The sequence below is a fragment of the Myripristis murdjan genome, chromosome 19 (assembly GCF_902150065.1).
Source record: "Myripristis murdjan chromosome 19, fMyrMur1.1, whole genome shotgun sequence".
In the NCBI taxonomy this organism is placed as follows: Eukaryota; Metazoa; Chordata; class Actinopteri; order Holocentriformes; family Holocentridae; genus Myripristis; species Myripristis murdjan.
In genome coordinates, this window is record NC_043998.1 from 6328782 (window position 1) to 6349423 (window position 20642).

Genomic DNA, 20642 nt, shown 5'->3' on the forward strand with positions numbered 1-20642 from the left:
ACACAATGACTTTCCATTCACTTCCCTGCTTTCTCCTGTCCTATTATAGTAATAGAGAGGGCTGTCTCAGGCAACAGACATTAAAAGCACAAGGTGATGGTTTCCCCTCCTTGGAAATGACATATGAATGGCTTTAAATGTGCTGTTATTATTAAAAAAAACAAAAAAAGATAAAGCTGTGTACTCAGTCTAGTGAGACAAAAAACCCTGGCACCAGTAGCCTGTATTTCACTACATTGCACCGTGTGGGAGAAAAAAAATAATGGAAAAAAACGGAAGGAAATGGAGCAATTTCTGAAGAAACGTTTCTGCAAACTACAGCTAAAGTTTCAAGAAAATATTTTTTTAAAATCTGTAAATTGTGTAAATGGATATTTTGTTGTATTTTCTGCATTCCCTTGTGAAAACATTTGACCAGGCCCCGCAAAAACATTGGCTCCGCCCCCAAAATGAAGTTCAGCGTCTCTTTGAACTGAGTCATATTAACCGAGGTTCCTGATAAAGAGAGAAAAAAAAAAAAATTAAAATATAAAGACCAAGTGGTATCCAAGTAGAACACACCTCACTTACAGAACTGCCATAAGAATAAAAAAGCTCCTGCTCCATCAACCTGTAACATCTCTTTGGCCTTTTGACACATAATGCCTTAATCATGGGTTTGCCTTGCATGGAGTCCCAAAGGGGGGTTACCATCCACTGGCTGTCCTGTCTAGACTAGAGTTGAGGCTATTTGTGACCTGGCCCCATTCCACTAATATATGGTGATTCCTGGCAACGCTCTCATAGCGTTAGGCCGGTCTAATAGGATTAAAGCAGAGGGGGAGGACTTTGTATACGTCGCTGATGGACACCGAAGTTAAAGGGTAACGATTCCCTGGATGCTTGACATACAGCAATGTTACACAAGATGGATGAGGCGACTGGGGTAGAAGGGCATGACGGCATGTAATGGTCTAAGAATAAGTTAATCTGAGAATGTATGTCTTTGATCCGGTATGGAGGCCAATATGCAATAGAGATTACATAAGCACCAACTAAGATAGGTCAGCCTACATAGAGAGCCGATAAAAAGTGCCCGATGAGCGGTATACAAGCTCATTTCTCATTCATTTTCACTATGATGTGAAACTGAATGATTATAGTTATCATTAAATTTAAAATCTGAGAAGCAAAGGCAGTTTTAGAAGGTCGTGGAACTATCTTGCTCAAATACCAAACAGGTGAAATATTTTACAGGCCAGGATCTGGCTGACATTGTTTCACTCTTCATTTCTTAATCATCTGCTCTTAAAGAGTACCAGGCGTGTGAAGACAAAAGGGCATCAGCCAAACAAACAAGCTGACAGAGCACAGATCTGCATGAAGTTCAAGCCAGAACATGAGCAAATGGAAGTCTCACGGTATCATTTTGTGGCCATCTGTTCTCTGTGCATTTTTTTTTTTTTAATTTCCCATTTGATACACATTCAAGTGAATGACCATACCCTTGTGGGAATGAACTCATTACACTGGAGCTTGTTGTCTTGGCAATGCTCACAGTTGGGTTGTGTTGTGTAGTTTATGGCCACTGAAGCACTGGGGAATATGAGAGGGTGAAATCATACTGCTGATTTCAGTGGATTTTAGTGAACCCAGATGTGGATGGTTCACAGACAATGGGAGGGTGAAAACACTGAATAGTGCAGTCATGCCTGCTCTGAACTGCCCTGGTTTGGAGTGGTAGCCTGACCGCCTTGCCACCTTTGGGCCCTCAAACAGTGAAATCTTTGATAGAATAACTTGAAAAAGCAACAAAAGGAATGCTGTAGTGACTAGAGCATGGCTGGATTGAACAATGAGGGCACTATGGGTGCCTCCTTTGGGAGACCAGGCCCCAAATACCAGATCTGATCCGCATGGGTTCCCCCTCACAACCTTGGCTAGTATTCCTGGGTTCTCCTCTCCAAAATGCAGTTTTTGCTCCATCATAGCCTACACGCATAATAAGAGAGCTACTTTTGCAGTCACATGACCAAGGTATTGCCAAAGTAAATGTCCGGAAATGCCCTCTTATAATCTGAATGGCAAGCTCAACAAATATCATTTAATCTGGGACAATGCATGGGTCAAATCATTTTTGCAAATAGGTTTTTTTTGCTTTTGTTTTAATCTGCTTGCAGTACTTTATGGATGGTGTTTTCTACATTACAAGAACCAGAAACATTAGAGCATTTGAAAATCAATTAACTTATCTGACTCCCTCAACTATCTTAGCATGGAAACACCATCCACTTCATACTTGTTCACAAATATGGTCTGACAGAGATCTACATGAAAAACAATTGTGTGGTTTTCATAAATGTATAATATATACATCTTCACACAGAAGAATTGGGAAAATAGTTTATTGTTCTTTTGAAGTGAATCAGAAACTTTTTTACCTCAATCCGTTGGTGTAATTCATAACAGATTTATGATCCCACTTTTTCCACCTTTCAAAGATTTCTGAACCTCTGATTTACTTAAGGTGCACTATGCAAAATTTCACAGAGGGTCAGTTGAATCGAGGACCTTCTAGACTCAACTGATTAAAAAAAAAACTGTGGAATAAGCACAAGATTTGATGGTCAAGTCTACATGGTTCTAATTATCTGACCAATTCACTAAGATTATGTGCTTATTCCATATTTTTCTCAGTTTGAATTAAAGTTTTAACTTCGCTTCTGGACCCTTGGCATTCATGTATAAGGCAAGTTTAAACACCATTCATCTTTAGATGTCTGAGAAAAAAATATTCTGAGAGAAAGAAACTACCAAAAAAAGAGAGGCATGAATGAGTCACTCAGTGGTGGCAGAGGTTCTCAAATGAAGTGGTGATGATTACACCCCATCAAGGAGCAGGGTGAGAACGCACTCCCTCAGAGGTTGCCCACAGCCTGTCGGGAGTCATCTGTTCCGCCATGAGCTCCACAGCTCACGTGCAGTCTCAGTCCCACGTGCAGCTCCTATCTCAACAAGGCCTGGTCAAAACCCTGCCGCCACTCAGTGCAGCTGGTCAGGCATCCAGGGCAGAGCCGGGGTTACTACAGTGTGCACGGCCGCCGAACCAAAGCTTCCCTTAGCAACCCCTATTGAAGTGACAAAAGCTCCTGGGGAGAAGAGAGAGCAGTCACATATTTTTTCAGTCAAGGGCGTCAGACATAATACAGCAGCGCTGGAGGGGGTGTGTGGAAGAGATGCAGGGGATCACACACACACACACACACACACACACACACACACACACACACACACACACACTCACATGCACGTGATGAAGTCTTGATCCAGATCAAGCTGCAGCGTCAACAAAAGCCACGTGGGGAGAGACAGTGCAGCCTCATCGATGGGTGCAGCGGACTATGTGGCCTTTTCTTCAGCCACAGGTGCATTTTCATTTGATTTACACTCATTGTACAAGATATGTTTTGTCCATAACGTGAGCTCTGCAAAACATTGTTTTAGAGTGTGGCACGTTTAATGGTCTGAAAGAAGACAGCTTGTCATAAGTCAAATCATGTTTGTTCAGCAGAGAGAGAGATCACCAAAGCAAGAGATGCTCAGACAATCCTTGTTCTTGCTCAAAATGCTCTATTTCAGCAGGACTATTAGAATGAGCCATCACTGTGAGGTCCACATGCATCTCTAACAGTGACAACTGTCAGTGCCCATGTTTAATTATTTATGACTCATCCTGTCACTGAATCCATTAACTCAAGCCTTATAGTTCACACGTCAGCACATTGCCATCGTCGCCCACCACCACCGAGGCGAATTCAACAGCTCTGGGCTTCATATGGCAGCACAGCACATCCACTCCAGAGCAATCAGGGTTGCATAGCAGCTCTGAGGCCTGTCCGCTATTACTGTACATGTCAGTAATAGTAGGGATTAAAAAGAGCTGGTGTTTCATGTCCACTGGGCACTGCTCATGTACACCCCACTAGCTGGCATGCGCCAGATGGGTTTCTGGGTAATCCCAATGTGGGATCAGGAGTAAACCTGTGGTGTGTGTTGTATGTATGTGTATGTGTGTGTGTGTTGTGTTTGTTTGTGTTGGAGCAGGGATTCTACACTGGATTAACTGAAGCCAAATTAGGGCAAAAATATAAAACCTTGCAGAGATTAAATTTTAAATGTGTGCTGACCAAATCAAATGTAAAGAATGTATCCAGATAAAGAAATAAAGTAAAATAAAATTCAGACTATGGATGACAAAGCTACTGCAGTTCAGTGGAGCTGCAGTGGTTTGCTACACTGTAGGCATTTGTGTCTCCAAATTGCTAGTTAGTAATCCAATCTATTTGGTAATTCAGAAAACAGAGGCATGTTTTGAGTGAGCAGATATTCAGAAATGAGACGATTAAGCATCACTTCAAAAGCAGTGTACATCAAGAATGCAAGAAGAAAAAGGGGGATTGAATCTAACCCTCAGAGACTCCATTTGAAAGGCTAAAGCATGAAATCATCTATGAAGTCATTTTCAAAGCCCCCCTGCAGCTGAACAAGTGAAATGTTTGGAAAAGTCTGGCCTGAATGTTTAAATCTTAGTAAATATGGGGCCCATAATTTCCTCAAGGCTCCCTTGAGCAATGAATCACCCCTCCCTATGAGTCTGCAGAGAAACAAGTGTATTTATGAATATGAATAAATGCTCCCTGCTCCCTGAGGTGATATCCCTTATTCATGTGAAAATGATTACTGTCTGTAGCCGATGGCCAAGGACATGTAAAAGAGAGACTATTAGATCCATATGTTGAGGTGTAGGATCACCTTGAAGGCACAGGCAAAGGTTGATGCAACCAAACTCAACTTCTAAACGCTGGAGCCCCACCTTGCATGAAAGAGCCTTTTTCAGGTTTTTAGGAAATATGGTTTTGTAATTCCTAAGTGTGTGTGCTTTCTCTTGTCTGCGCTTCTTCATAGACTTTAGGGTGAAACACTGCACTACTGCTGTCAGTGAATAAGCTCATCAAGCTGAGCTTTAGTGTCCCTGGGAATCCTTTCCCATCCATTCAGTTCTATAGGCTCGGCTCTAAATGAAGGCAAAGTGGCAGGTTTATGGCCTTTTGGGAAGAAAAGCTAGAAGAACTAATCCAGGCCTCCCACAAACGCTGTCCCCTTTCAGCCCTCAAACGACCTTCACTCTCCAGCCTGTATGGTACTAACAACAGTTTCCTTAGAGTCCTATATCAGTGTTAAACCTGAGATGTTTTCACACTGATTTACATCAATATTAGCCATGGTTGCAGGGAGAAAAAGAGTGAGCGCGAGTGAGAGAAAAATAAGATAAAAAGAAATAGACAATGGGAGAAGGAGGGCAAAGGGAGATAAAAGGAAAGACAGAAAGACAGGCAGACAGGGAGAGATTGTGTTCTCAGGATTCCAGTATTGATCTAAGCTGGTTTTCTAATCTCCCTGCCCCCTTGGTAACCTCAGTGGGATTGGACATCCAACCACAAAAGCAATTTGAACTCCCCTGCTGCCCTCACAGGTCATCATTTAGTGGCCGCTGCCTTGAGGCCTTGAGGTTGCCGTGGTGATAGAAAATTATGTCTAGTTAGGTAGTAGGTCTGCTTGGATATCCTGAAAAAAAAGGTAGATTTGTGTCAAGTACACTTTTCATTTTAAGCACTATTATAAAGACTTTTGCACCTTTTGTCATGGCATTTCTCTTATAGGGGATCAAATTTAAAATGGGTTTCATCAGGTAGCAACATACTTCATAGGACCCAAAGCAAAAGACTAAACAACCTTTTCAAACCTTTTCAAGTGTCAGAGGACTGAAGAACCAGAATCATCATGACAGAATCAGTTGGGTTGTTTGACTCTGAGCTCCCTTGACATTGCTGGCTTACTGAGAGAAAATCTGATTTTAAATGAACCCTGACACTTGCAGAGTGCATTGTTTGTGAGAAATCAAACCTGAAGACAATGCTAATATCAGAGTTACAGGGAACTAGTCTGACAGAAGTGAGAGACCGGGGAAGCTGGAGGCTGGCAGCAGCCCGGTGGTAAGCCTGTCTCCGATGCGTATCACACAATTCCAGGGATACACCTGTCTGTGTGTGTTTCCCCCGCCTAATCCGTGGCACATAATCCCCCAGGCTTCCCTCTGTCGTGTCTTTCCTGTCAGACACCACTGCACCCAAGAACTGAGGAAGCACATAAAAGAGAGAGAGAGAGAGAGATAGAAATGGAGAGAGGCAGACAAGGAAACCAAGAGAAACAAAGAAGAATGCAAAAGGGAAAAAAACAAGAGAATCAAAGAGAGAAAGCAGTGGGAGAGACCAAAAAAAAAAAAAAAATGAAAAAAAAGAAGGCTTCTTTCCTCATTAGATGGATCACGGTTGCAATTTAGCCAGCCAATCAAGTGTGCAGTGAAGACAAACTACTGTAGCACCTTTTTTGAGTGCAAAAAAGTCTAGCTGCATTGTCTCACGTCTCTGTTTTACTATTCATCTCCTGGTTTTAGAACATTTGGCTGTTGTTTGTTGGATGATTGACGCTTCCACGGCCCTGCAGTGTGTCTCAGCTGTAGCAAAGCTCCCATCATGATGCTAATTTATTCAGCAACCAGCTGCTGTGTCAAGATGATTCTGCAAAAGGCATCCTGGAAAGTTTTTAATGAGCCCACCGTTGTGAATAATGTGGACGATGAGGCCACAGGAGTCAGGGTTTCATGTGTGTGTATGCACATGTATACGCGCGCGCTTGTGTGTATTTACATGTCTTGGCATGAGTGTACGCATGCATGGCTGTGTCAACATTCAAAATAATACCACCTTTTAATACTGCTTAGCGCCAGCCAATCTGAGTTAGCAACACCTCATTATCCCATCATGTCATGCAAGACAAATGCCCAGCAGGACCATGCATATTTTGACAGTGTGTGAACAATGTACAAACTGGAGATTAGTCCCTTATGTGTTGCATCAATATCACATTTGAGTGGCAACTAACAGGCTCACAATACAGAGACACAAAACATAAATGCATTAAAATGGATTCACAATGAATAATGTTTGAATTGCTATTAAATTATGGACTAATTTCCTTCTAGTAATGTTCTGCATCAATACACTGCTGCATCTTTTACCAGGTGATGTACAAGCAGAAATCAGCAATCTGTGGTACTTCAATGACCTTCGAGAGAAATTTGCCCAAACCAGCCGCAGCCTGTGTTCCATATGCCAAAATGTGTTTGTCTATGGCTGAACGCTCTCAAACAACACTGTAATGGAATGTAAACTTGGAGAACTGAAAGGAACCTCCCACCTCCCCATTTATTTGCAAGCTCTTAGATGAAACACTGCCATAAAACAAAAATGTATTTCATGTCACACATTGCAGCCAGCAGGAGACAGCTTCAAGTTTGTTTGCACTGAGGTCAGCAGGCTCTTTTTAATTGAGCACCTCAGCAGGGAGGCATGTGTTTTATCTTATGCAAGATAACATGCAATTAGCAAGTGTAAGTCCCACAGACTCTTAAGCCTCCTATTCTGCTAGTGCAACGTGGATTTGTTTTCAGTGCAACCCCTTGTATTTATGTAAAGGGTTTATAACACACATAGGTCTTACTAATACAATAAAGTTACCTGTTTCTAATCTGCTTATGCTTCCTATGCAAGGGTCTGTGGGGTACATTGAATATTATGACCTCTTACTCTATACTTGAAAAATGCCTCCTTCACCGGAATAGTGCTAATCTAGGATCACTTGCCCGACTTTACATACATATGCATCCAGCCTGAACAGATTTGTCCAAGAAACGCCTTCATGAGCTGGAGCAACACCATAGGAAAAAAGGTATAAGTAAGTTTATAAAAAGCAAGACATCTACAACAAATGACCTCAAATGGTTTTAGACCCGTGCGATCTGTTGAGGCAAATCTATATAAATGTGCCCTTGCAATGCCATGGCAACACACACACACACACACATACACATATATGTCATGACTATTCCCTATAGTATTTTTATCCCACTCACAACCACCTCACCGCTAATTGATGTAATTACAATGTCAGAAGCTGGCAGACTAGAAGGTGGAAATCAAAGCAATAGAGTGTTGTGGCCTGAAGGTGGGGGAGGGGAGAGGACAGTGTTGTGTGTCTGTGGCCTCACTTGCTGATTCAGCCATAAATTGGAGTGAAGGTTATGACACTAGAGCTTGATTAAGGCCCTAAAAAGTTGGATTAAACCCATCATAGATGTAAGAAAGTTGTTTCAAACTGAACAATGATTTAGAAGTGTAACTTTTTGTAAGCCCAAACCTCATTTGGGTTCAAACTGCAAATGATTTTCTGATTATTTAAATAGCTAATAACAGCATTTTTATATCCATTCCCTTTAAAACAATAGTATGGAGCCCCGGTGTGACCCAAACTCAAACAATTACACCAGAAAGTTTGCCCAATCGGACAAAAGCCTTCTTTGTTCCAAGTGTCCTATTGGGCGTGGGCATGATTGTCAAACTGTAATGATTGCACATGTTTCTTGGTTTTTCCACAACTGGAGAAACATCATTCACAGTAACCATTTCTGGTCAAATGCCTGTAGTTTTATATCAGGCATCTGTTATTGAGACTGCAACAAATACACGTGTTCTTCAATATAATTTTAAATTAGACATGTAATTAAAGTGAATGATGGTGCTGAGTCGAGATAAAATGTGTAACCATGAACCCCTTGCTGATGTGCTGTAGGACCTTCCCATTGTTAATGCAGCAGTAAAGGATTTTATGCGGCTAGTTATATTTGCATAAGAAAAGCTGGTTAAGTTATTCGAGATTTGGATTCGATGAATCATCATGAGTATGACAGAATAGTGTAAAGATATAAAAGACAGGGTTACACTTGATAATAGCATAATATTTACCTGATCCTCTCAATTCAGTTAATGAAGTTTCATATAAAGATACTATTTGAAATGGTTTAAGAAGCAATCAAATTCACTCTGACTCCAAATCTCATATTAATATCTCAGCCTCCATGGGTACCCCTTCATTCCACTCCAGTAACTACAAGAATAACAATGAATTTTCAGTACGGTGCTTTGATTTATTAATTTTTCAATGTTACAAAAATGAACAATTTGTATAAACACTATTGTTATTCCGACTGAAACTGAACCTCTGTGGCATGAGGGGAATGCACTTTGGATTATTGTTCCATGGTTATCAAAATAATTATCACTTGGTGTCCCATCATCACTTCACTGCATACCACTTACAGCAAAGTCCCTCTGTCAGAAATCCAACATAAAACTGTGCAAACAATATATTGGGGTAAAGTACACTGTGAGAGAAAAACAACTACTTAGTGGGGCACAATCTGTGGAAGCTAAAGGCATACACTGATATTATACTACTTTTGTTCACCAAGCGATGTGAAAGGATAAAATGTCCCTATATTGGTCCCACAGTTACCAGGAGAAGGACTTGTTAGCTCTGTTAAAATTCTCCCTTGAAACGAGTGAGAAAGTGCTTGGTGAGAAATCACTAAAGAGTTGAAATTTAAATCATCAAGGTACCCTTGTAAATCTATAACTTTAGTCTTTAAATGCCAAAGGCAGCTCCACAGCCGCAGAACAAGGTTTGTGTCAATACTGCATCCTTTCTCCTGACCTCGGGCCGTGATTAAACTGTTTTTGTTGGTAAAATAAGCCGTCCTCTTAGGGAGGCTGATATGTTCAAAGTGTCTCAAAACAGTGGAAAAATGTGCCAAGGTAACGTCCACAGTGTGAGTAAAAAATTCATCTCCTTCTGATTTTGCTGTGCTTCACCATCTTCTTCCTCTTCAGGATCATCTCATAGAGTTTCTCCAGGCCAGGCTGGAGTCCCTGGCCGTCCACAGCGCTGCAGCTCTGGACATGATGCAGCGTGGACGTGTTGAGTTCGTGAACAGCCAGCAGCTTCTCCACCTCGCTGACAGACAGGGCTGAATCCAGGTCCTGTTTGTTGGCCAGGATCAAGACGGGGACACCCTGGTTCTCTGAGGTACGGGTGATCTTGTGGAGCTCGACTTTGGCCTCCTCCATCCTCTCCAGCTCAGTGGAGTCCACCACGAACACCATCCCATCTGTCCGCCGGGTGTAAGATTTCCACAGAGGACGCAGCTTCTCCTGGCCACCTACATCCCACACCTGGAAGGCAATGGAACGAGAACTCCCCACAGCCACTTTGATCTTCTCGGTGTTGAAGCCTTTGGTGGGGATGGTCTTGACAAACTCCTTCAGTTTGAGTCTGTAGAGGAGGGAAGTCTTGCCGGCGGAGTCGAGGCCAATGACCACCACGTGCAGCGACTGGAAGTTTGGCAGAAACGGCGTGTTAGGGGCGATATCAGTCAGCTGGTTCCCCATGGTTCCAGCAGCCAGGCAGTTCTCACCCACTTAGGTGAGGTGACAGATTCTTGAAAAAGGCTGTTTCAGTAGTTTGGCATTTGTCCCCCTTTCAGAGGTAGAAGGGGTCAGACTGGAATGCGCCTGGAGACCTTATCAAGACACAAACACACTGTGAGTTAGCATTTAATGAGAAGACAGTGGGTGTTTCAAGGAATCTCTCTCTGCAATTAAATTGCTATTTCACAGCATACAGCAAGGTGTGTCTCCTATGTGATGAATACAGAAGAGAAACTAACAATAGATGTGATACAGACACTGGTGGAACATTAATCATTAACATTACAAGCACATTTCGATCTGAGTGTGCTTGATGCAATTTCGCCCCAGCTTTGATTTAATGCAGCCTAGAGTAATACATATTTTTAAAATTGTGTTCACAGCTGAGCTTTAATAAAAAAAAATCCAAACTAACACTTTACAATAGACATTCACTGTGCATGCAGGCAATACTAAGTAACCCAAAGAGACACTAATGATAGTAATAGATATTCTTGGGTCACTCTTAATTCCTCATTTGATTGAATAAAATAATACATGGTTGGGGGTTTTAAGTGCAACATTACAGCTCTCAAAACAGTTAATTGGGTGGCTGGGGGTTACTCTAGTTGCCTGTTTGCCTAGCCTAATCCTCTTAAGACCACTAAACCCCTATGGCTTTTCTCAGGGCAGATTGATTTCAAGTTTAATGCAATACATGGAAATGTATTCATAGGCACACTCCACCAACTGTCTATGGGGATTGCTGCTGCAGCCTGCAGCACTAATCCCGTTGTTGTTGAGATGCTGATACCCATCAAACAGTAAGGAGACAGCTGCGTTTTGGACACAAGACAGCGACTGGGACACGAGGGAAAACGCTTTATTTGCTATAGATGCCGAAATTCTCCAAAGACTGAGATGCAGCACATGAAAGAAGTGGTACAGATATATTAGGGCGATAAATGCCTTTGCAGGTAATGTACTGTCCTGTGTCAGAATTCCGGGAGGCTACGTGATTACTGTGTTAATTAAAACGAAAGAGAGCAGTCTTACTAGACACAGCAATAGCAATGTACTTGTAGTCGAGAATGCAGAATGTATTTCAGTGAATAAAAAACATCAAAATGACATATAATCCCTGCCTTGTGCATTATAAAAACAACTCCCATACCTTCTAAATGGTGTCCGGAACGAGCGGGGAAACCATCATCCCAAAGTAATAAACACATCCATAGTTGACTTGTCAACAAATTATGTTTATCCCAGTGGTCACATCCGCTCCTGCTCGCTCTCCCAGCGCTGATGGAGCATTGGAGTGAAAGAGCTCGCACAACACCTAAAACGAGCCCCCGTGATGTCACGGCCACCTGGAGCGCTGCCGTGCGCCCCCTGCCGGTGCACCAGTTACCTGCATGGTCTGTGGCGCTACCGTGGAAGATCAACTGTCAAAACCTGAGTGAGAATAAACATTACCCTCTCATTTTCATCATGTCCTCAGTTTTACTGCAGTTGCACATTACAAGGCTATTTTTAACTCTATTTTTTCGTTAAGTGGTCCACAGTTATGGTCTTTCATAACCAGGGTCTTCACAAATGATATGCAACTTTTTCGAAATGTACAAATGTATTTTTACATGGCTTAAAACTTGGTCACGGCAGTGAATTTTATCAGTAGGTTGAGATTCATGTCATATACCACAATGAAGCAATTCTCCTTCATAGACCTTCAGGTCTCGTCCCCCCTGTGGTTATAGTGGGACACCGACTCCACCTTGTGTCCATTTGTGTCAAGAACTGAAAGACTAACTTGAAATTTATTGTAATTATCCCGTTCTCAGACTGGCACATCTTGATAAATATTCCAGACATACATTTCTCTTCATACTGTCTCTGATGTGAACTGAGTGATGACAATCCTCCCATTTTTGCTCATTCCTTTTTTTGCTATCTAATCTATCCTTTCGTCTTCAACTCATCTTTTAACCTCTTCCTCTAACACCAACACCAACACCAACACCTCCTCTCATGCTTGTCTTGTCACTTTCACAAGTCCACCCACCCTCCTCAGCTTACTTATATTTATATGTTCGGATTGGTGTGTGAACGATTAGGCAGGCACCGCCACCTGTGCTGTGTGCTTCCTATACCAGGTGACATCAATATGATGCTAATTGAGCACATGAGCTGTGGGTGTGAAAGTAAAGGCAAACTGAGCTGCGATGCAAATCCCAATCCTGGTGTTAAATGTTTTGACAGCAGAGAAATTTGAGTGGAGAAATTGTGGATATTCTTATGTTATAATTATCATAACTGTAGTAATCTGATAAGAATTATCACAAAACTACTGTTTCATTTAGAGACATCTAGAAATTGAATCATGTAAATTCAAACCACATGCCTTGTAACCATGCGATTTGCTAAGTTAACATCACTTTCTTACATTTTCAAAAATAAGGTGAAATCCAGAATCACCACTGGTATCTGATGAAATTCTGCATGTGTAAATGTGTGCCAAATACACATCTCATTACATACGCAGCCCACTTTACAGGGTGTATGGCACCAAAAGAAAAAAAAAAAACCACATATACAACACACACAGCAATACACTCCCAGAGCAATACAGTGTGCAGACTTTATTCTTCTTTATGAATTACATTTTCAACATTATGAAAGCAACACAGTGATGTTTTTGCTTTGGACACACTTGCACACTAGATGTGTAAATCCAGGCTTTGTTAAAAGCCTCAATGAGAAGCACACAAAGACAATGATGATAGAAAGTTCATCAAGCTTAAGTTTTTTTTCCTCTTAAATAACCATAACCAACCCCATACCCTAACTTTAGCAGAACATTAAACATTAAGTTTAAATGAGTTAATAAATTTTGTGTCAACATTAGATCTTTCCCACAGCAGCTATTTTGACATGAAGTAGCAGGTACACACAGGTGTTGCCAATAACATTAATGAAAGTTTTCTTCCATTGCAGTGTACCAGAGCCTCTCCGGTGCACAACAATGCACAACACAGAGGCACTGCACTCATTTGACAAAGTTACATGAGCCTGTGTTGCCTTTACTAGGCGCAGACAGGCAATTTCACAAACTCTAACATGAGAGTTTAATTGAAAAACATATTTAAGGTAATGTAAAAAGAGAAAATGGAAAAATTGTAATGATATCACTGATTAAAATCTTGCGGTATGCATAAACAAGATGGATTTTTCAGAGCGGTTATCACTGTCATCAACATCCTGTAAAGAATTTCAAATAATTCTCTCCTTGTAGATTACCTTCCAAAATGAAATATGTACATTTCTTCATTTTTACAACAGCAAACTGCACAGAAATAGCATTTACAGATTGGACATTTACAACAAAAGTGACATCTCTTATTTCAGAGAGTAAGGTACGATGCTATCAGAGTATGCATCATCTCATCCTTCCCGTAATACTTTTCCTTTTCTTTAGTTTATCACCTCACAGGATGTGGGATGGTTGAATTGGTGCCACAGTCAATATACTCAACAGTGTCCAGAGACAGCTGCTCAGTGTGGGAGAGATAGGATATGTTCATTGTCATTCTGGGGAAGAAAACCACAATCTAACATAAGACAGATTGCAACAGCAGATGCACAGTCATGCACACTCAAGTATAAAGCGTTATCACATGAGCAAAGTTCAACTGCTGGACTTTCATGATGTGTTATAATAATAATAAAAATAAAATAAAACCTGAAATGAAAATAAAATCTGAACTGAATTGGTATGTGACTTTAAATGGGCAATCATAGATATATATAATGTGACTAGTTTGGTTTATAATTTAAAAAAAGGAGAGTGTTGTGTTGCAACCAGTTTAAAACATGAAGGACTGGTGTGTCGTAACCCTACACCGATAAAATGGAAAATAGACACTCAAATGTTTCGTTGCTTAAAAACACACCTCAGAAACGGAAAATATTCATGACAAAGTCTTGTAAAGTGAGATTGATATGCAGGTCAAACAAACTCAAGAAATAGCACTGTATGCCTGAGATTTGTGGCCTTGCAGGTTTAGGGCAAGGCATTTAATTACAGTATTTTTTGATGTGCATGTGCTGGAGGCATGTTGGTGCATCATTGTTTGCACAGTGAGGTGAATTGATGGACCTGTTATTCATTTTGGAGCATTCTCAGTGGATTCTAACAGCAGAAACGTATGAGAGTCTGATTTCATATCTGTCTGTTTTGTATTTTGTCAGTAGCAGGTTACAGTTCCAGAGCCAGGCATCATGATCACCATTTCTACAGGATTAGACCAAGAATCCCTCGGGGGGTTTCGACTGGGTCAAGTCTGGACTACAGATGTAACATGCAAACGAATGAAAGCAACATCTTGAGGCCATTTGGTCGCCTCAAAGGTGTTAGTGTGTGAAACCCTCACTGCCCCTGCGTCTGCTCAACTGCGCTGTTGTTCTGAGTGAACCAGTCACTATTAATATGAGTCAAAAACAGCCCCACAAATGAGAAAATGACCAAGTCTGCTCTGTGGCTGTGGGTTGAAACTCTGCACTCAGAGGCCGCCGCAACAAAGCATTTCCTTCAACACCCTGTGGGTTCAACAGATGCTAATGAGGAGGCTACGTCCTCCTTCAATTTATAGATAAAGATTGACACTTACTGCAGCTCGAGAAATAAAGTGTGAACCTTGGAAATATCGGACTTGCAGTACGTGCTGAAAAAGATAAAGTACATCAACAGCTGATGAGTGGATTATGCACACTTCAAATATACAAAAGGATATGGGTTTATACTTTGAAAGAATACGGTTTCATTTTTTCTTTTAGAAACCTTGCTGGAATTTATCATTTCAGTAAATACTGGAAAACCAAAGACCAAATGCACAGCTATTAATTCTTTCCTTTGAAACTGCATTATTCTATCACACAATTAAGGTGACTTACTTTAAGTCTGGGTCCTTCACTGCCAGGTCAACTGCAATCGTATACTGCAAAAAAAAAAAAAAAAAAAAAAAAAAACAGAAGTATGAAATCCTTATTGTTATACATTATGCCAAATGTAGTATTCTGATGGGAGGTATGCTACGAGAAACTCACTGATTTCTGTGAGCGGGACTGGATGCTGGTCATATTTGATATCTTGGCTGTCCCCACAACGGTGCGAAAGACCAAACCTTGGATGTTAAACTGAACAATGTCAACAGGGACAAAGTTCTGGTTGCTGATGTTGATGAGATTCTGGAGGAAGAGAAACACACAGCTGCTCAGCTAAAACCCACAGACCAGGTTCCTGCAGCTCTGTCCTGGGCACTGCTACAACACCTGCCTGTGTATTTCAATGGTAAATCCAACACTACAGCAGCAACCATACTGTCACGCCATGCTGCTTGAATGTATAGATGCTGCATGAATATATTAATGCAGAGAACCAAGATAATGTTATGCTATGTCTTCTTGCTGAAAGTAGTGAATAAATATTAATATTAGTGACCACCAACTGGAATGTGGAACAGTTCTTTGCAATGGCAGCGATTCAAATAACTCAAATTTCTACTCCAAAGTTCTATGCAATAAACACTGGCTTATTTAACAAGTTATCTACACTCTATTGTGTGAATGCAAATTAGGTTTTTTGGTCTCTGTGCCAATGCCACTAAAATGAAATCCTGCACATAATTGTACTACAGTCAGGAAAACTTTATTTTAAGCAGTAAGATATACTGTATTTGATGGTATGGCTCTGATCTAGGACCTTCCTGCCCTTCCATGTGTATGCATGGAAAGCCACAGGCAGAGAAATGACTATGAGGTACAGAACGGCGCAGGCAGCAGTGACATTAAACAATGACATTTATTACGCCAAACATGGCATGCAAAGCAGGAGCTGTGGTGGTGGTAGGTTTACACAGTGGCATGCAGAGAAAGCAGCAAGGGTAGGAAAGCAAAAGCAGCTCAACAGACTGCTGTCGTGGCATTTATGTCTAATTCCACTCAGACAACAATGAGGAACGAGACAGAAACCTCTTTCGGTATTGTCACACTTAAATGCTCATGTAACCGACATATGAATGTAGCAGCTTAATATTTCACCAGTGATCCATCCCACATTTCTGCTCAGGTTTTGCAGTATTTTCCATGTATAAAGCTGTTTTTTATTTATATTTCTTTTGAGAGCTTTTATTTTGATCACTGTACTTTTGTGGTGTGATCTTTGACATTCTGATGATGCCACTTCCTGTGGACTCTCCTCAGTCGGCTTATCGACTATACAAGACCATACTGTGTTTTACACAGTCTTTAAGAGAATAAATGCCCCCTGGCTGGCAAGGGAGAAGTTGTCCTCGTCTCATTCTTCATCATCATCCACAAACACAACACAAAGTTGAGCGTTAGGCCAGACCGGCTACACTTAGCCGGTCTGGCCTCTCTTAAGGAGCAGTTGTTTGTTCTCCTCCCTATCTGTTATCTCCCTGCTCTGTTAACCTTTCAACCCAGTCAGCAACAATCTACGTTTTCCCAAGTCACACATAGAGAGAAACATTACATTACCTACTTTATTACATACAGTGTGTAAATCATAGCTGCTGTTTAAGTAATATAGTCTAAAGCTGAACATGATATAGGGCATACATGGTCACATATTAAGAGCAAGCAAACATAACTATATGAAGAAATATGATTACATGGGCACACAGATCATAGTCAGAAACTCCCTTCACAACTGCCCAATGTGTGATTTGTTAATTGTCAATCAGCTGAGTCATGAGCTTATAAGGACTGGTTTGCGATCAGCTGGCCATCAGCTGATGCAGTCTGGGCTCAGCTTGACTTTGTGGCCTGCCCGAACCTGAACTGTGGCAAATAAAGTAATTGTGATTCTGAAAACAGGTAGTGCTGGATTTGATGCTGTTGGTTGCACTATTAGTATGAACAATTACTTACTGTGACCTCCAGCTGAACTACATGTGGAGTGAAGTAGACCATGACCGACAGCACAGACACAGGCGTTATGGTGACACTCCGAGGGAACAGGAAGAAAATGATCAGGCAGCAAATTAGGAGGCATACGGCCATGGACACACACACGTAGAGCTTCCTGGAATTAAAAAAATGCACAACACACAAATCAAAACGTAATTGACCATACTACATACTGGGCTGCCACCGGTCACCAATTTAGCTATGTGCATGTAGAGACACAAACACACATTTCATTTACAGAACCAAAATCAGAAAGGACTGCATTCACTGCTTCAGGTGCCATCCTTAAAAGCAAATTTAGCAGTATGAAGAATCCAGGCTTACAAATCTGGGTGCTTCTAAAGAAGAAAATATATTTATCTATATTCAGTACTAAGCATTAGAATACATTTTTAGTTTGTGCTGAAAAACTAATTACATTGTAAAAGCCCTATATACTTATTTCAGTAATGCAATCACAATATGTGTACTATATAGTGTTTTTTGTCAGTATTTTGTCAGTATCGACATACCACTGCCTGACACATTGAAGAAACACAAGCATGTTGATATGCACACAGATAGAAACACAGAAACACACTCGCACATGCACAAAACATGTCTGTTTGCACGTCTAAATTCACAAACATGCTCTCATGCCCACGCACAGAGCGCAAGGGCTGAGTGCATGAGCATGAACACACACTCTTTCACACACACATCCTTACGTGCGTCTGGGTTTCAGCCTTATGTCATTAAATGGTATTACAGCAACCAACTGGTCCTCATGGCCTGCCAAGGCAAAAAGAAAAGGAAGTAACTTGAGTATGTTTCCACCACACAAACATACAAAACTGAACCAACACAATGTTGCGACAGACTGACACAGATAAACATTTCTGTGTATTTTCAAGTTTGTCTTAATATGCAAAAAAAAAAAAAAATAATTCTGCAGTTAAAAATTAAGTGAAAGCTCTTGCAGAATTTGGAGGTGATAATTTAGCATGAATGAAACTAACCTCTGGGAATGCGCCCTGTTCCACGGCAGGTGGGACACGTATCTCCCATGTGGTCACTGATGGCACCGTACTGGGCGTGGGAGTGGTCCAGTCTGTTCACCCTCTCCAGCTCATCTTGCAGCTCAGGACTCTCCATGGATTTGTTGTTGTTGTGTCCTAGTTTGACCATAGTACTGTGCCGTGTCCAGTCTACAGCAAAACAAACAAAGAAACAACAACAAAAAAAAAAGTCAACCAGACCAAAGAAAGGCTTGACCCGTTCCTCCTCAAAGGCTCAACAGTGTGTTAAACACTCAAGAATGAGCCAGCTGCAGAGGGTCATTTCAAAAAATGAAAAAGCATCACCTGTTCAGCTATTGAGCGCTGCATAGAGGGCTTCACTTTCTTAAGAACGGCTAGCTTTTTTGAGTGAAACCCTTAAAAATGACCTAACTCCTCATGCATAAAATGATAACTGCTGACATCGAGGCCTAACGCAGCATTTCCATGGAAAATTCCTCTTTATAGAAGTCGCTCAGTTAACTTTTTGCTGTAGTTCTTCCTCTGGGTCCACTGAGATCTGAGAGAGAATTGATCAGAGCCTTACAATAGCAGCTGTTTCTATAAGTATTCAATGTCCAATAAAATTCCATTCCTGTATTAAATGTGATGATCCAAGCAGAATGCACAACGTGGGTGTGACAGAAAATGGTTTTATAAGGCCAATGCAGGCGAAAGTGCACATAGTTTGCTGTTTCTGGGTGTTAACAATGACTGTGTGATGACTGTGTGTTACTCAGAAATGAAAGCACATAGTTTGTGCTGGAATTACTCTAAAAAAAAAAAAAACTTTCTGTCTCCAGTGTTGGGAGTAATGCCCCGTGTCATCACATTATTTTACAATTACTGTAACTCTGTTTCACTGTCAACTCTTCATACAAAAACTACCACATAAAAAGCTTTGTCCCAGCATAAAAACATAGGATTTGTTCCCTGTTCATTTTCAGTTGTTGCTGCATTTTAAATAAAATGACTATTAACAGATCATGTGCAGAAAAGTGAAAAGTGAAGTGATGTTTTCAAATTAAACCACTGAGCACTCCTGATTTTCCTGATTTCTGTATTTAGAAAGCACACGTGACACAGGCCTAGTAATAGTAAGCAAAATGCTGTTTTATATTAACTGTGACCAACGTCTCAGCTTAATCCCACCTGTCCTGACCTGGTGTGTGTGTATTCAAACTGAAAACTGAGCCCAAAATCTGTAAATACCTGTACACTGCATGTACATTTTGCAGATTGTTTAGTGACGTTTCAGTTACATTGAAATCTGCAGTGTTTTAGAGAGTTACTAAGCCTACTTTCTACTTGCTTTGAGGTGTGCTGATGTATACTGCTGACAAGGCTGTAAAAGTAAAGATCAGATGTTTGTAGGCCCGGTTTAAAACACACAGACTTACGGGTCATTTTTTCCTTCACAAGGGGCTATTTTCTTTGCCTGTGGATTCACCAGACAAATTCAAGATAACATTCCTTGCACACTTTTCTGGCAGACAGCTGTCAGTGTTTGGGCTTTTTGCCCTCTCATGTGACTCCATGACAGTGCGTAAGTGCAGCTGGAGATATCATTTCTTGTGAAACAGTTCCGCGAAACTTCAGCTTACAAAACCAGAGTGTTTTAAATTTATACCGTGATCAAAGTTCAGGGTGCTGTCTCAAACAGTAAAACATGGCCAACCTAGTGTACTTTTATAATATCCGCGTAAGAGAGCGGCGTTAGTTGAGCTGACAGCAGAGAAGCCAGCGCATGGGATGCTGCGCACTTACCTTGCCACTTGACTCCATTGAATCGCAAAATCATTAAAAAGCACAAAAACTCTGCTTTGAGACAAATAGGCACCAGAAAACCCTCCGTCAGATCACCGACACTGCCTCATTGTCTCCGATCTTTACGAAACCAACACTTGAAAATCACTTCCTTCTTTCTTGTAGGCGGCAGGTTGTTTACACTGCCTGTCAGTGGCAAAGCACATGTACTACCTTTGACTGGTAGAGTTTTATAGCCATGTTGGTCCATGTGCAACCCGCACCGTGCTAGTGTTATATTAAATATTGTGATATGAGGCTATTCAAATGCACGGTGAACCCAGCATCACTTGGTAAATGCAGTAAAATCTTGTAGTAGTAGATTGCTCTTCTTTAATGTGCACTGCTGCAAAAATATAACCTACTTCTGCCAGGTTCATAGAGTTAAACTGTTACAGAGTATATAGGGTCT

The 20642-nt window shown here is 41.1% G+C and overlaps 2 protein-coding genes across 4 annotated transcripts; both read right to left on the reverse strand.

The window, feature by feature from the left end:
• Positions 1-9061: 9061 nt before the first annotated feature.
• On the reverse strand, positions 9062-12434 carry arl4d (ADP-ribosylation factor-like 4D). Of its 3 annotated transcripts, none has more exons than XM_030078523.1 (3): positions 12275-12434; positions 11575-11855; positions 9062-10513 (listed from the first exon to the last, which is right to left on the reverse strand). In XM_030078523.1, the coding sequence occupies exon 3, from the start codon at positions 10380-10382 to the stop codon at positions 9777-9779; it is 606 nt and encodes a 201-aa protein (XP_029934383.1). In that variant the 5' UTR covers positions 10383-10513; positions 11575-11855; positions 12275-12434; the 3' UTR covers positions 9062-9776. The 3 variants fall into 3 exon arrangements, with proteins under 3 accessions (XP_029934383.1, XP_029934382.1, XP_029934381.1); XM_030078522.1 differs by having other exon boundaries at positions 12100-12434; XM_030078521.1 differs by having other exon boundaries at positions 11575-12434.
• Positions 12435-13038: 604 nt separating this feature from the next.
• On the reverse strand, positions 13039-20372 carry tmem106a (transmembrane protein 106A). The gene is made up of 8 exons (XM_030077115.1): positions 20192-20372; positions 18386-18574; positions 18095-18158; positions 17349-17502; positions 15504-15644; positions 15351-15394; positions 15068-15121; positions 13039-13988 (listed from the first exon to the last, which is right to left on the reverse strand). Exons 1-8 carry the CDS (start codon positions 20223-20225, stop codon positions 13880-13882), a joined length of 789 nt encoding a protein of 262 aa, XP_029932975.1. The 5' UTR covers positions 20226-20372; the 3' UTR covers positions 13039-13879.
• Between the last annotated feature and the right edge of the window lie 270 nt (positions 20373-20642).